Source organism: Phaenicophaeus curvirostris, chromosome 9 (genome assembly GCF_032191515.1).
Source record: "Phaenicophaeus curvirostris isolate KB17595 chromosome 9, BPBGC_Pcur_1.0, whole genome shotgun sequence".
In the NCBI taxonomy this organism is placed as follows: Eukaryota; Metazoa; Chordata; class Aves; order Cuculiformes; family Cuculidae; genus Phaenicophaeus; species Phaenicophaeus curvirostris.
Window position 1 is genome coordinate 15,894,717 of NC_091400.1, and position 15,955 is coordinate 15,910,671.

General features: G+C 37.1%; 1 protein-coding gene across 2 annotated transcripts in view; it reads right to left on the minus strand.

Moving 5' to 3' along the window:
- The window catches only part of TBC1D12 (TBC1 domain family member 12), a 39,216-nt gene that overhangs the window by 3,614 nt on the left and 19,647 nt on the right, over positions 1 to 15,955 (minus strand). Inside the window, exons 3-12 of one of the 2 annotated variants that reach the window (XM_069863208.1) lie at positions 15,332 to 15,388; positions 9,646 to 9,761; positions 7,561 to 7,643; positions 5,840 to 5,957; positions 5,385 to 5,491; positions 4,731 to 4,811; positions 4,147 to 4,241; positions 2,704 to 2,775; positions 752 to 880; positions 352 to 461 (exon numbers count right to left, since the gene is read on the minus strand). In XM_069863208.1, the coding sequence (XP_069719309.1) occupies positions 352 to 461; positions 752 to 880; positions 2,704 to 2,775; positions 4,147 to 4,241; positions 4,731 to 4,811; positions 5,385 to 5,491; positions 5,840 to 5,957; positions 7,561 to 7,643; positions 9,646 to 9,761; positions 15,332 to 15,388 (968 nt within the window). The remainder of the gene's footprint in view (positions 1 to 351; positions 462 to 751; positions 881 to 2,703; positions 2,776 to 4,146; positions 4,242 to 4,730; positions 4,812 to 5,384; positions 5,492 to 5,839; positions 5,958 to 7,560; positions 7,644 to 9,645; positions 9,762 to 15,331; positions 15,389 to 15,955) is intronic. The other variant, XM_069863209.1, reaches the window with a different exon arrangement.

Sequence of the window (15,955 nt, forward strand, 5' to 3'; positions counted from 1 at the left end):
AATCATAGGACAACCATGGTGCAGTAGCCTCCCTCTCCCATACTTACGTTACACATAGCTGACACTTAACCTGCAGCAACAATTAAAAAAGACACACACAACTCCTTTTCTATCTGAATAGATGTCGCTCCTAATCCCAGTTCCTAAAATTTGAATCCTGACAGAGGAACTGTGATTGCACAAAACAGCTCACTATGATTTCACAAGACTAGGAAGCTGAGGAACACAAACACCTACTGAATGGGTGAGGGCAATGTTTAATGCTGTATTTCTATTGCTGAAAAACTTATAGCAAAATGGAAGGTGTTCCAACAGTTGTAAGGCTAGGTTTGCCATGTTCTCTGAACTCACCAGTCTATCAAATATATGTCTGGAGTAAGACTGTATGACTTGAAATGAAAAAACAATTTGGGAAGATTTTCTTCAAAGAATACTTCAAAGGCTGCAAAATATTTCAGCATCTGTAGAGAAAGTAAAGCACCTCATAAGCAGTCATCAAAAGAATGTTTAGTTGTAAAATAATAGAAACCGGATCAGTGACTTCTTCGGATAAGTAGAATGATTAAGTGTTTCTAGAGGAAAAATCAACATAGTAGGATGTGTTCTATGGCTTAGTATCTGGCATTCTCAGTTTTGTAATCACAAGTTAGTTCTCCATTATTCAATAGGACCAAAGGAAGTCATCAATAAATCAACTATGCTTTAAGTCAAAAGAATGTTAGGGTTCAAAACCAGAAAACTCTGTGCATACCATGCTGTGATCCACACGGAAAAAGGCCAGCTGGCATGGCTTGTTTAGAAGGTTAGCAAAGGCAATGAAAGCATCTGCTTCTTCCAGATTGAGAATGAGCACAGCAGCAATGAAGGACATCCCTTGTACCTTCAGGTGGGAAAAGCATCAGGCAAATATAGGTGAGTAGGTTCAGTACATCTTATGTCTTTTGAAATGCAAATATTTACAGTCTGTAACGTATCAAATACTATTGCATAATACTTCAAGATGAATGGAAATAATAAGGATAAATAATTTTCATGCATGCAGTCAATTTTATTTCAGTAAGACATAGTGTTTCTTCCGATGCTCTTCTAGGTGCTTGGTAGAAGTTCTGGGAGGTCTCACGATCACAAGTCCTTTTTGGAATGCAAAAAAAGTTAAAACCATGCAGGCTGGATGCAGAGCTCACAAGAGACAAAATTTGGCCTCAAATTATTGTTAAGCTATGGGAAAAGCAGACATGGAGAAAAACCTCACATATGGGACAGTTTAGACTCAGACAAGTATGTTGGAATTGAGACAAAATTCTGTTTCAGAACAGTCAATACTTGTTCACTTGCCAAGTAGTGTTTGTTCACATACACAAAATTGCTTTTAAGTGGTTAGCTACAATGCAGATTACTCTTTCAAGAACACTTTAGCCTGCAAAAGAAGTTAAGAGCATTTTTCTTGTAACTGATGCTCTGAATATTATAAAAAGAATTCTGATATTCAATACATTATAAAAAATAATTCTATCAATTGCAACTGCAATGATAACTATTCTGCCGTTCCTAGGCATTTATGCTGCCTGTTCCTCACTAAAAAAAAAAAAAAAAAAAAAAACCACTCAGTATTTTAAGCAACTGGTGAAAACCAGTATTGATATACCAGTCCTGAAGCTTTCCATTTTTGTGGTAGAGATGGGTGTGGAAATAAGATTACATTAGTTTTACTGCCATGGAAATAAAGTAAAATAAAATATCCAGGCTAGCTGTATTCCTAAGCTAGATAAGGCCTACCCATGAAAAATCACGTATTTACCTTTAAAATTTCACCATAGAACAAGCAGTCTCAAAACCTGCGGTTTGTCTTCTCACTTAAGGAGTATGGAAAGGTCTCCAAAAATGAAGTCACAGATGACAGAATTGAGGGATAAAAGCATTTGAACATGAAAAAAACAACTAGATACTGACACAGAGTCCCAAGCATGTCTGATTTAGAGAGGAAAAGATACCCTGTGCTAAACAAGGCTTTGTTGCATGTAGCAAACTTAAAACTCTTCAAGTTCTTTTTAGCCCAGAAGTGATTAAGGCTTGTGAAAGGTGTTCCTAGCTACCACCAGGGAACAAAGAAAAAGCTTCTGTTTGTAAATTTAACTGCCTCTGTAAGCTGACACCATTCAGAGATGTTTGATTTGGTTGGTTTGTTTGCAGGTTTTTGGCAGTTTTTTTATGGGGTTTGTGTTTTGGGGGTTTCTTTATTCTTTACTGAACTGAGATGGAGCAATTAATCTTTGACAACAAGACACCAATAAGGAGTTTCTGGATTTTAGGATGTGTGGTAGTGAAGCAGAGTATCACGAGGGAAACGGTAGCAGTAGGAGCAACGTTAGGGCAGAACAATTTAAGTACTCACTGGAAGTCTGCTAGCACTCTGTTTTTTTCTGTGGATACTGTGGGTCTGTCAAAATTATAATGCCTTGTGAACACATCCATCTAAAATTTTCCATGCAAGTCAGATAGTATACTCATCCTTGACATTCAGTACATTTTCAGCTATAATTTTCTCCAATAATTAGCATCATTGTAACTGCTATGAAATTAACAAGTGCCAATGTTTAATTATTTTTGCAGTGCTAGTAGCATAATGTTTAGATAACCCACTTAATACACGTGAAGTCTTAAGCTCATTAACCGTATTACAAACATTTTACAGCAAATACTTACATATCCTACATCCGGTCTGTAACATGTATATGCTCCTAGAACACTATGCAGGAGATCATGATAAGGACCACCCTAACAGAATGGGAGGGATGAGAGGGGGAAATTAAAAAAAAAAAAAAAAAAAAAAGTGTTTTGTTTTTAAATCACCTTATAGCAAAGTATCAAGCCGATATTTTAATACGCAAGTGAGTCAGTGAATTACTGCTTTGTTCACAACTAGAATAACAGCAGTTCTAACTCTAAACTTTACCATGTATGCTTTTGAGATGTTACAGTAAAACTAACAGACCAATAGTCCTATGAAATAATTCAGTGGAAATCAGTACGTAATGGAAAATGAGGCTCTGATACATACCCAGGGTTGGTTTTTCCTTTTTAGAGACAGTGGATGTTTAAATTCTTGGTAACGAAAATTACTGTATTATAATGACCTGGATAAAGGCATTGAGTGCACCCTTAGCAAGCTGGCAGATGACACCAAGCTGGGTGGAAGTGTCAATCTGCTGGAGGGCAGGGAGGCTCTGCAAAGGGATCTGAACAGGCTGGACTGCTGGGCAGAGTCCAATGGCATGAGGTTTACCAAGGCCAAATGGCAGGTCCTGCACTTGGGGCACAACAACCCTATGCAGTGCTACAGACTAGAAGTCTGGCTGGGAAGCTGCCTAGAGGAGAAGGACCTGGGGGTGTTGGTTGACAGTGACTGAACATGAGCGAGCAGTGTGCCCAGGTGGCCAAGAAGGCCAATGGCATCTTGGCTTGCATCAGAAATGGCATGACCAGCAGGTCCAGGGAGGTTATCCTCCCTCTGTACTCGGCACTGGTGAGACCACACCTCAAATACTGCGTTCAGTTCTGGGCCCTTCAGCACAAGAAGGATGTTGAGGCTCTGGAACGCGTCCAGAGAAGAGCAACGGAGCTGGTAAAGGGGTTGGAGAACAAGTCTTACGAGGAGCGGCTGAAAGAGTGGGGTTGTTTAGCCTGGAGAAGAGGAGGCTGAGAGGGGACCTTATTGCTCTCTACAACTACCTGGGGTGCTGGCCTCTTCTCCCAAGTGACAGGGGACAGGACAAGGGGGAATGGCCTCAAGCTCATCCAGGGGAGGTTCAGGCTGGACATCAGAAATAAATTTTTCACAGAAAGGGTCATTGGACACAGGCTGCTCAGGGAGGTGGTTGAGTCCCCATCCCTGGAGGTATTGTAAAGATGAGTGGATGAGGTTCTCAGGGGCATGGTTTAGTGGCTGATAGGAATTCTTGGACCTTATTCTCATTAAAACAAAAGAGAGATGAATATTTGTTGTTGTATGTAGAAGAAAACCTAATTTTGCTTTTGTTGTTTTATACAAACTTCTAAAAACTATTCCGTATTTACCCAGCTAGATTTCTTTACTTGTTTAACTTTTTAAGTTTAAAGTTGTGATAACTGAAGTTATAGAAAACTCACCTTCTGGAAAATATACAGGGATGGAAATGTGCGCGATATATCCAACTTAATTAGCTCCAGACTGGCCTCGCGATCAGCAACAGATGCACCTGCATCTGCAAGCAAAACCAACAGTTATTAAAACAGATAAATAAATTGTCTACAGACTTTGAAATAAAACTGCCATACACACAGAAATAATTTTAGGACCTAAGGCAAAAAGTTGCATAGTTCTAATTCTTGGAGCACACTTCTACAGCACTGTACTTCAAGAGCTAAAACTGTCCATTGATATCTGGTATATGCAACCAGCTCCAAAAAGTGAGGGAAATCATCAGCAATTACTGCCTTTCTATTTATTCTTTTTCAAGTCACGTACCTTTACACCACTCAGACTTAAACCAACAGGTTACCTTTTACTTCTGAACACTATCTAGGCCCAGAGCGGCCTAAGTATAATAAAACAAACATTTCAGTAGGCAATGACCCAGAGCATTTTTAACAAGTATTCCTAATACTGCAAATGCAGCTGAACTTGAGACTTTCTGGGTCTTCATAGGTTCGTAAAATAAATAGGAGGCTGTCTAGCATTCAGGAGGTCTAACCTTCTGTGTCATTCTCAGAACTTGTCTCACTGAAGCTTTTCCATCGTTCCTTAGCTCTCGACAAGAAGATTTCATAAAGTTCTACAAGGAAACAAAAACAACAAAAAAGGAAGTAAGAAAAGCACCCATCCAAAACAAAAGCACACTAAGTGTTCCTGACTTTGGTTTTGTTGCTTGGTTTCATGTTAACCACTAGTAGGGGGAGGACTATTACATGGTTACCACTAACCGCTGGAGTATCACTGTACACAGTTTCATAGTGTGCATTGGTTATACTTTCCTCTGTGGTGAACATGCAAACTACAAGAGGAAAGCCATGTCTTAAATAATTCAGATTTTTGTTTTTGTCAGTAGACGAGAACACTTCCAGTTCATGAAAGTCATTAGTTATGAAATAAAGCAATTCCTCTTTCCTCTCCCTACACAAATTCTCGGTTTAACACATATGTTTTTGTAAGCAGGTTTTGAACCTTGCTTCCATAATTTACCAGGCTATGGTGTCCAATTGTAAAAAACACCAGTTTCTAAGGTTGTGAAATACAATATTTCAAAAAGCAAATATACCCTCATTTGTATAGTTCAAGAGAAGTTAGAATTTTCCTTTGAAAATAACCAACTTAATTTTGCATTAAAATGTAATCCGTTAAGGCATACCAGGAGTGATATTTAATTCGTTTCCCACAGCTAGACTCCAAACCTTCCCACGTACGCTTGGGGGTAAGCCCTGCCACCAAAGCTCTCGAACTCTTCGGGTAGCACGCCTAAGACAGAAGCAAGGGAAAAAAGAAAAAAAAAAAGAAAAAAAATCCAAATGACACATTGAATATATCTTCTTTTCCAAAATCATTAGGCATTTTACAAACAAAATAATAATCAATACTCAAGGATCTCTGCTTATGCTAAAGCCCTGTTAAGAAAACACCAAAACATTAAGCTCTCATTTCATTAAGCACATTTCATTTTGCTATGTAATAATCTCTCAACTATATCATGGCAACAAAAACTGACTTCTTGACAAAACAGAAAGGAAAATAAGGTATGTGGTTCCTCTGTTTCCAGAGAGGGTACAAGCCAGCTTTGCCTCATTTACACAAAAGAATTTTACTTACATGCCTTCCCAGTTAGGTAGTATTTCATTGACCCAAATCACCATAGCACTAGCAATATTCTCTTCTTGCTTGAAACGCTCTCTCATTATTTTTTTCCTCTTGTGTGCTTCTTTAATTTCTGTTAAGCATGACATGTTATTAGGTCTGTATTAGCATATATAAATTATTAGGTAAATAATTCAGCTATTATTTAATTGTTTAGATGATGTCTGAAAGATCAAGCATAAATTACAGTTCACATGAGCCAGCTGAGGCTGCACCTGTTAACTACAGGTGTGTTTCTCAGGAAGTTTTTTTATTTAAGCTATCTCCAATTCATTCAAACACACATTGATTTAGACAAGCATAACTCTGGCTAGAGAACTCTTTTCTGTGGGACATAGAATGACTAAAAAGGAAGAACATGAACAGTGCTTTTACCTGTAACGAACTTCACACCACAGTCTACCAAAACCTTACTTTTTATATAAGCTAATTGGCAATACTTACAAATAAAGTTATTCAAAGGTGCAGTTCTACATCCATTTTAAAATCATTCACATTTTACTGAAACTTCCACCTGGAAGGATTTTTTAATTTTCTGGAAAGAGGACCTAAAGATTTGAGATGGCAGGGGGGTTGGAATTAGATGATCTTTAAGGTCCCTTCCAACCCTAACTATTCTACAATTCTATGAGATGAAGCCATGATGCTGAATAAGAGAAAACTAGTCTGCCTTCTGTAAAAAAGGATCATTGTTAGATCCTTCTTAAGAAGGCTAAAAGAAGGACAAACCAAGTGCTATATCGACATCACTAAGAACCACTGTGAAATTGCAATACATTTTCTATTTATGGATGCATCAGACATCGATGGAGTAAACCTGCCATCCCCAGTAAACTGATATAGCTGATCAGCTTCATCACATCTTTACTGAAGATTTGCACATAGCAATAGTTAATTTAACAAATACCAGGGCACATGGCTGACCCTCCACGGACTCAGTCAGAGAACAGATCACAGATCACACCTTACAAGATGCACACCACAAGAGGAGAGTTAAATGAATTGGGAAATGCCTCAGATTTCTTATTACATCTTTCGGAGCAAGCTGCCACAGATCCATAGAGACTCAATCAGTTCAGAAGCTTGTATCTGTGACAACAGCCCTAGTAAAACACGCAGTACAGATTCTTAAAATAGCTTATTCCCTGAATACTTGGTACAAGATTACAGAATTCCTTTCAACAACTATTGTCACAGTACCATATGCTACAGATATGCTTAAAAATCAGTGGGCTTTTTTTTTTTCCAACCTGTGTGAACCTTCGCAAAGTCTTCACCTGTCTTCACATTGGAATTGATCTCGAATTCACGCAAAAACAGACCTTTAGCGGTCAATTTTATTTGTACTTCGTCTCTCAGTTGCAACTGCATCAACAAGCCTTGAAAAAAATGACTACAAGTACCCAAAAATGTTCTAGCTGATTACATTACACAAGTAGTTAAAAACAGAGTTTCTACTTAAAAATTAAAGAGAAGCTTTAACTATTCCACTGTGGTGGAATGAGAAAACAATTTGATAATCCAGTTCTGTTTTAAACTGTGTGTATATATGTACCAGAGAATATCCTAGGTGCTAAACAAAGTTGTTCTTTAATGTACCTACCAGCCTACAAGCCAGAAAATATTTCTGCTGCACACTTAACAAGAATTGTTGCGATTACTGGCAGTTAACATACCTCGTTTTTTTGCCTCTGCCACCATCTCATCATATTCTTGTCGGTGACGTAAAGCCTCCTCCACTGATTTGGCAGGAAGATTTCTGAAAACAAGCAGTTCCTGAATTCAGTACACACAAATGACATTCCGAACCATTTCAAAACAGGTTTTAATTTGACTGCTCTCTAAGGCAAGCTTCAGGCCTGTCACACTACCAGTGTTTCAGAGTAGAGAACTACCAGATGTTTAGTGCTTCTGTTCATTACTTCTCCTATGGCGTCCCCCAGAGCAGGGTTATTAGATTTGTTGAGTATCTGTAATGATTCTCAAATGAAGTTTCCACAAAGTGACAAAAGGGAAATACTGATATTCCATGTAGTTATTTATTCCAATACATTTCTTCACACGCAAATTTTAGTCATTAAGTATATCTGTATATATACTTAATACCCTCTTTGAATACCCTCTTTGTTCATATGGGATCTATGATGACATATTTTCAATAAAAGGTAAAGGTTTTAATTCATTATAGTTAGCCCTTAAAAACTCCCACAAGAGAAGATAGTTTTAACCAAGGAAGACAGGATAGTTCTCCATTTACATCAAGGCTAAAGGTAAGGAAGCTTGCTGCAGGTTCACTAGCTTAAAATGTGTTTGGTTTTTGGCTGCGTGTTGATCGCCTAATTGCCCAAAACACACTTCCTTTAGACTAACCAGACTCATTCCAAAACAAACCAGAACACAACGTTTAGTCTCAGTCTCTTACCCAACCAGTGTACTTTGATTCAAAAGAAACAGAAGACAGTTCTGTCATTTTAATATGAAAAAACCCACAAACCAAACCCAAAGTTTCCCGTCTTATCTTATCCAAGCAGAAAACATCACTTATTAATATTTCCCATGAAAGTGAGAGCAGAATATATTTTCAAGGATGAGATTGTGGCAACACATTACACACTTGGGATGACACTCCAATTTGAAACAAGTGTAAGTGTCATTTGTAAAGACATACTTAATGCTTGTTTGTGAGTCATGGTATTCTGAAAGTACAGAAAAGCATCAGCCAACCAGTTACTGCGTATCTTACTCTCTACCATACAGTAAAAGAAATAATGCATTTACAAAAAATAATCTTACCAACCTATACCTCCATTCAGGATGCTTCTGTCTTCACGCTGAATGAGCTTATATACCACTAGAGAGAATATCAAAGGAAACCATGTATGTTCTATTTCCTATTTGTTTTGACTAGAGTAGATGTTTAACTGTGACACCACAAACCTTCTCAAGGTGCAATTTTAAAGCTTTGTTCCATTTGATTTCCTCACAGCAAGTGTTCCTAGGCAGCAGGTCACCTCTTTCCTTCAAATTGCTGAAGACTGTACAGCTGAAAATACTGACCAATTTATTACTCATTTTTCATTACTATTCTTATTTGTATAATACTTAATGCAGTTTTTTCTGCTTCTTCATCTGTTGTTTCCTTGCCTTCAGCTGGTAGCTTTAAGAAGCCACAAAACCATAACTGGAACAGGGGTGAGGAACAGCTTCAAGTGAACACTACCTTAACTGTACTTACCAGGTGCAAAACGAGCATTCAGCATTTGTGACAGGAAGGCATTTCTTGTGTTTGGAAGGCAATTCTTCCTATTCCTAATATATTTTCTTTTTTAAAAAAATCTCTTCTGGTAAGCCAAGGCTAGGTTTGCTTAAATGACAACTGCCATTGTTAAGTCATCCTGACTAGTGTAGCAAATTAAGTTTCCAGAATCGGGGAAGGAGAATGAAAAGCACACTTGAGGCAGCAGTGAAGAAATCCATTAAAGTCTTCAGGAATTTTCCCAATATAGGATGCCCACACCACTGTCACAGGCAGCTGTGAGACACAGCTGTAATAACAGAGAGGTGGCCCCAATAAAGCAAGAAAGAATTCCTCATACATATTATAATATATTTAAAAGGTTCTTTTGGAAATATTCATTAGGCTATTATCTGGGATGGAATAATCCAATGATACTTTTGTGTAAGACTTGTGAAGCTGAGCTCATCAAAAGCATACCTAACAAATTCAGTCATCACCATTTCCACAGCAGAATTATACTCACGCTGGTCGATCCTCCAGAATCAAAGCAGTAGTTGAAAGTGGTTCAAATTCAATATTTTTACGTCTCGATGATGGGGGTGCAGATTTATACATTCTTCCTGTCCGTGCTTCATATTCCTAAACAACATTATTGATAAAAATTAAATTTCAACGTTCAGCCTCACTTCTAATTAGTAAGCATAATATTACTTGTTTAACACTTATTAAATAATGTTGAAATATATAAAATTAAGTAATTTAAGGTGGCAAGAAGCTAACATTACAAGTTGAAATCGTTTATAGCAAGACAGTGTACCTTTCCAGGACTGCTAAGTGAAGATGAATGAGAAAGCAGTTTCTTGTATCAGTTTATCTTTAATCTATTCTAGTTCAATGTTACTACTGAGCATCCAGTGATCAGTTGCAGTTAAGAAATCTGCATAATCTTCCCAAACTAATTAGTGCACAAATACATTCAAGTAATCTGTGAAGCTGGAAAAACCCACCCAAAATCAAACAACAATGAAAACCACTAAGAATGTGTCTTCCCAATCCTTTCCTTTTGATTTCAGCCACCCCATAAGATCTGGTATCCCTTGTTTTTCAAAGTCTTTAGCAAGACCATCACACCCATTTTATCCAGAACCACCAACACTATACTCTGTGACAAGATAACAGTATTTATCATTACAAGTCTGTATTTTCTTTCTCTGAGGTTAAAACATGCAATCTAATTGGAAAGAAATATTTAAGAGCCTTTAACACACAGAATATTCTCAGAAAGAATTGCATTCTTCTTTCCACAGAACAACTCAACAGAACAGAAATGTGAGACAGCCTTTAGGAAAAAGGCTAGACAGAGTCAGGTGAAAACTTCAAATCTCATGTTCCCTCCTTTTTTTCCTCCTTTTGCCTAGCCTCCTAGCCTAGTAAATAGGCTACCTAGCCTCTGTAAATAAAAATTTACAGGAAAATCCATTCCTATGATCCAGCAAATCTTAAAACGTAAACGGTGAGAAGACTTTCAACTTATTCTCAAACCAATCTATAGTTTGTGGGTTCACACTCTTAGACATGAAGGCTAAATACTAGTTTCTCCACAAGTCTTCCACAAGCTGGAATTCAAACACAGAATACTAAGAGCTGAAAATTCACCTTTTAAGAGAAAAAGTTGAAGGTACTTCAGTAATGTAGTTTCACAGATCACACAACTCTATTCTTAAGCACAGCCAAGTCAGCCCTAACTTGCGTGAGCTTTATTTACTCTAAAGATAGTTTGTTCTTGTACATCTGTTGCTTTAACAATTCTGTAAGTAAATTCAGTCTCAAAGTAACCAAAATACGCCTAAGTCACTAAAGATGAAAAACAGATCAGTTACTAATTAGGTCATGTATCTTCCCAATCAGACGTAACAATCCTCTCTGGAAACTGCTCCCAAATCAATCTCTCACTTAATACACAGCTTCTTGTACACATTAGTTCTCCCAACATTAGAGAAACAGAGCTGACAACTTTAAAGCTGTTGTACAGTTTAAAAGTTCAGTATACAGTTGAAGTCTGTAAAGTTAAATGGGAAAAGACTTCTTACAAATGTGATAACGCAGCCTCAGATTCCCAGAGAAGACAAAGTATTTTCCCAGCACTACGATGGATTAAAGTTTGCTGTCCAACAGCATCCTTACCTTATCCTTTTTAATGATCTCTAACAAAATTTCTATTCTTCCACTTTAGGCATAATATATTAAATGATCCAAAAAGCATAACCTCAATGAAGTCACATGAATCTCATCTCAAGAGGAACTTATCATGGAATCATTGGGGTTGGAATCAACCTCTGGAGATTATCTAGTCCAGCATCCTTGCTCAAAGCAAGTTTAATTACAGCAGATTGCACAGGGCCTTGTCCAGACAGATTTTTAATATCATCAATGATAGACTCTACTCTTGTTAGACAGAGGCTACAGCACCCTGTATTTCCAAGCTGTTTCCAATCCAAGCACTAACCAGGCCCTGTTAGCTTCAGAGATCAGAGGACATCAGGTATGTTCACAGTATGCAAGTATACAAATATGCATTATTTGCCACTACACTTCTCAGATCCTGAGGTGTTACCTGGACTTCTTACCCTCTTCTTTTTCTAGTTTGTGAGCCAGAAGAACAACAGTTTAACTGGTGAGAAAAGGTGATTGCATCTCCACAAAACAAAAGCCAAAGAATGATTTTGAAACATTCTCAATATCTTTTGAAGTGTTTTGGGTTTTTTCCACCCCAAATCTTTAGTTATCCTTCTAGTAGAAAAGTTCTGTTGCTTTTCTGTTTATGAGACAAGCCTAAGTAAGCACTTTGTAAAGAAAACAAAAGCAAGCAACTGTTCACTATCATATTTATACATACATTCACACTAAATACCTAAGTCGTTGTGTTTGAAAAGAATTAGAAGTTACTAGCTAACTGTTACTTAAACACAACTTAGTTCTAAATATTTTTAAGTCTCTGGCCAAGAACAATGGCTGGCTATAGAAGTCACCTAAAACATATTCCTCTTCTGAGGGATAATTCCTAAGACAATTTTTGATTGAAAATAATACACATTTAACATAATTTGGCATGCTTAAATCACTATCTTGAACACCTGAACATACAGAATTGGTAAAGCTCTGTAGTAATTCACACAAGCATGAGGAAAATCAGAAACCAAACATTCACTGTGTGAATCAATACACATATTCTTGAGCCTAAAACTATTCCATTCCACCTAAAACCAGAGATATAGACACTCCTGCCACGCTTTATACCTCAGAATACCCCAGCATATTCTTAAGTTAGTAATGCGTCCTGTGGTAGCACTCAAGATTCAAGACTATGTAAGACCTGTTTACGCAAAAGAAAAAAAAAATTTGAAAGTCTTAGATTGTTTCTGTAGTTTAGGGAATGCTGTTTAAAAAAATCTTTATTGCAGCATAACTGGTATTGTATTTAGAAAAAGATACCAAACAGTATAGAATCCCAAAGAGGTAAAGAAAAACAAATCTCAGCTTTAATAGCAAGAAAGAATAGTTATCTCCTTGTTAAGGTTGGAATCACATCCTGTCATTTGCTGCCAATAATAAACCTGTTAACAAGCTAAAAGCATGTGTTTTCCTGAGAAACACTGTGACAATATATTTAAGAACACTTCGATACATGGAGGGACTTGTATTTCCAGTATTTGTTCCTACAGAAACCTAGATAAGGCTATTAACCTACAGACAGGTAACAGGTAAATGGTGCTGGGAAAAAAGTCTTTTGCTTATAAACTATCTTTGTGCTTAAGAAAATAAAGATATCTCAAATTGTAAATTCTTTTAAAAACAGAAACAAATACATACACATACATACATGGCATTTTAAACAAAAGAAAAAAATAAACCTGCAGGTCTTTCTTGTCAGCACTTTTTTGATATCTACATAGAAGACATACGAAGCGTAAGTTTTCATCCTTCCTCAGAAAAGCCATATATAGGACAGCTAGACCACTCATAGCTACTTCAAGTATCGCTAAACACTACTGGATCACACTGTATAACATATGCATAATTGCCCATAGCTGCCTCTTCCAGCATCTAAGCAAACTTACAGAAGGAAAACCAGCTGCATCACAGCATTCCAAAAGCATTAGTTCACCCTAAGTAGAGTATGCTTGTGGAGATAAAGCAACATGTGCACATAATGATTCAATTTTAGAAGACAAACTTGCATTCACAGTGCCCAAACTACAGGGCTTTAAAGGAATAAAATTTACCATGAAACATAACATGCAGCTTGCTGGGATAATTTTTTATTTATCTAGGATCCAGCAAGAAAAGTTGAACTCCTAGAAGTGAGTGATAAAAGCCTTGGATTACAAGGATTGTGAAAGTCTTCACAGTCCTACCAGCACCAACTATACAGATTTAACACCACAGATCCAACTACACTTTATGTTAACTGCAGGAAAAAGTGACTTGATAGGCAAGGAAACACCAAATTACCTTTCACCATCCTAAGGATTGCCGCCATTTAAAGTAGATGCCAAGGCATACTAATACACCAAATTAAACAAAGTATGCACCATGTGTACTACTGTTTCTTTTAATATGTTTTACTTCCACCAAAAGTCTAAGCCTGATACTGAAACACGTTTCATTCAATCAATCATGACTTCTTCTGAGGAAATAATAGGAAGTGTCATATATTCTGCAAATGGTATTAAACCTCTCTCCCCCTCTACGCACATGAATCTGAAGCAGATAGGACTCTAAACACATCTATATGATTATTTACACAATGCTGTGCAGCTAACTAGAAATACCGTCAAAAATATTATTTCCCTTCATTTCAAGCAGGATTGATCATCCAAGAATGGAGGCATTAACGGAATTGCTTAGGAGGGCATCCACCTACATCACCTGAATAAAACAAATGGCAAGTTTACGTAAGAAGAATCTCTGCTAATGCATAAGGATTCTTTCCCGTGTCATCATGTGTCATCTCTCCCCAGGCATCTCTCCCCAGGTTAAATGTTAAAATTGTTGAGTTAGAACTGTTTAGAAGGTAAATAAAAACAAAGAAGTGCTTATAGCAAGAGAAGATGTTGCTGAATAATTGAGTCATAAATTAGACATTTTCCCAGAACTAGGAATACCAGATGCCATCAGGACAGACAAAATAGTATATTCTTCCCTAACATGCAGCGATATAGGAAGATGCTATACTGAAGGAATGAAAAATACTGATCTTCATCCCATAGCACTAGAGAACAACCAGATAGATGCTGAAGAGTTTCTTGGTCCACCTTCCAAAGTAATGCCTTCCATCTTCCATTGTTCATTTACTTTTTTTTTATTCAAGTGGATATTTAACAAGTTGTATCAAGTTTCATCTTTTGTTGTTTACAAAAGACCATGAAGCCAGGGGCTCTGGGCCGGATAAAGAGCAGCTGAGAAAGACTGGACCATGTAACATGAACCACGGGCATCATATATCAACTAGTAGTTACTATACTGCTCTATTTCATAAAGCCAGAGAAACAGATCAACAGAACTAAAAAGCTGACATGTACTATTCCTGTTTAACATAGTGTATGGGATTAAATAAAAAGTTTTCAAGGTAACAGGCATGCGCATTGGACAAATTTCAGAAGGATACCAGTGACAGCAAATAGAAAACATAACAGCATATAACAAGTTTCAAAGCTACACTTCTCTAGATTTCCAATTTCATTTTGGAAGTAGTGATAAAAAGCATATGGAGTTCTGAAGTGCCCTTGTTACTAGCTTGTGTGACTTGGGGACAGGGGGAAAAAAAAAGTTCTAGGATACAAATTTTCAAAGCTAATGCAAGTTGTTAAAAAATGTTGCAAATTAAGCCTTTAAACAACCTCCACCATTATGAAAGGAGGTAAAGCAAACAGAAAGTAAGCTAATGTCAAGCTCTAGCATTATTTCCTGCTAGTCAAGAACATGCAATATAAACAATAATACTCTATTCACTTCAAGTTGTTAGTGAGATTCATGTGTGAAGTTTTTTTGTTGTTAATTTGCTAATGGTATTCTAATGAGTTGATGGTTAGTGCCATAAAATATTCATGCTACTGTGAAAATGTGATGTTTGTTCTATTTTAATGAGTGCTACATAGTCCCATGCATGGCATTGAATATAACTAGAAAAAAAATATTAAATTTCATACCCCTGTGTTTAATAGACTGAGAGCAGATATTGACGCAAGACTGCCAGAACTGTCATCCTAATGAGAAAAACAGAAGCAAAGCCTTAGTGAATAAATGAAGGAAAATATCATTACAATATAGCAACATGCAAGACAAAATTTAAATACACATGTGGGGTATTTATACTAGTATGTTTCTTCAAACAGAAGTGTCTGCTCCTGCTTTTTCTTCAGCCCTCGAAGAGATACGAAAAGACACAGAGACTTCGCACTGGTGCAAGATGCACAGACATCTATTGGATTTTCTGTTTTAACTGAAATTTTGTATTTTCTACAATCAGCACCTTTGCTCAAAATGAAATCTCCTTCTGTGGCACTTCAAGTGCACAGTCAATCGCATTCCCCGATATGCCATATCTACCTAGACCACATCACCCATAAAGTTACACTTATTTAAATACTAGCCTCAGAAGAGATGCTGTTGAAAAGAACAAAACATTGTCTATAGGCTGACAAAACAAAATAGAAATTGCTTGCCCTGAAAATGAGTCTTGAAGACCTTGCTTTCATTCAGCTCATCTTAGATTGCATCTCACGCCCAGCTAGATCTTTTAACTATAAGCTAGTTGGCTTCAAAGCCTAAAA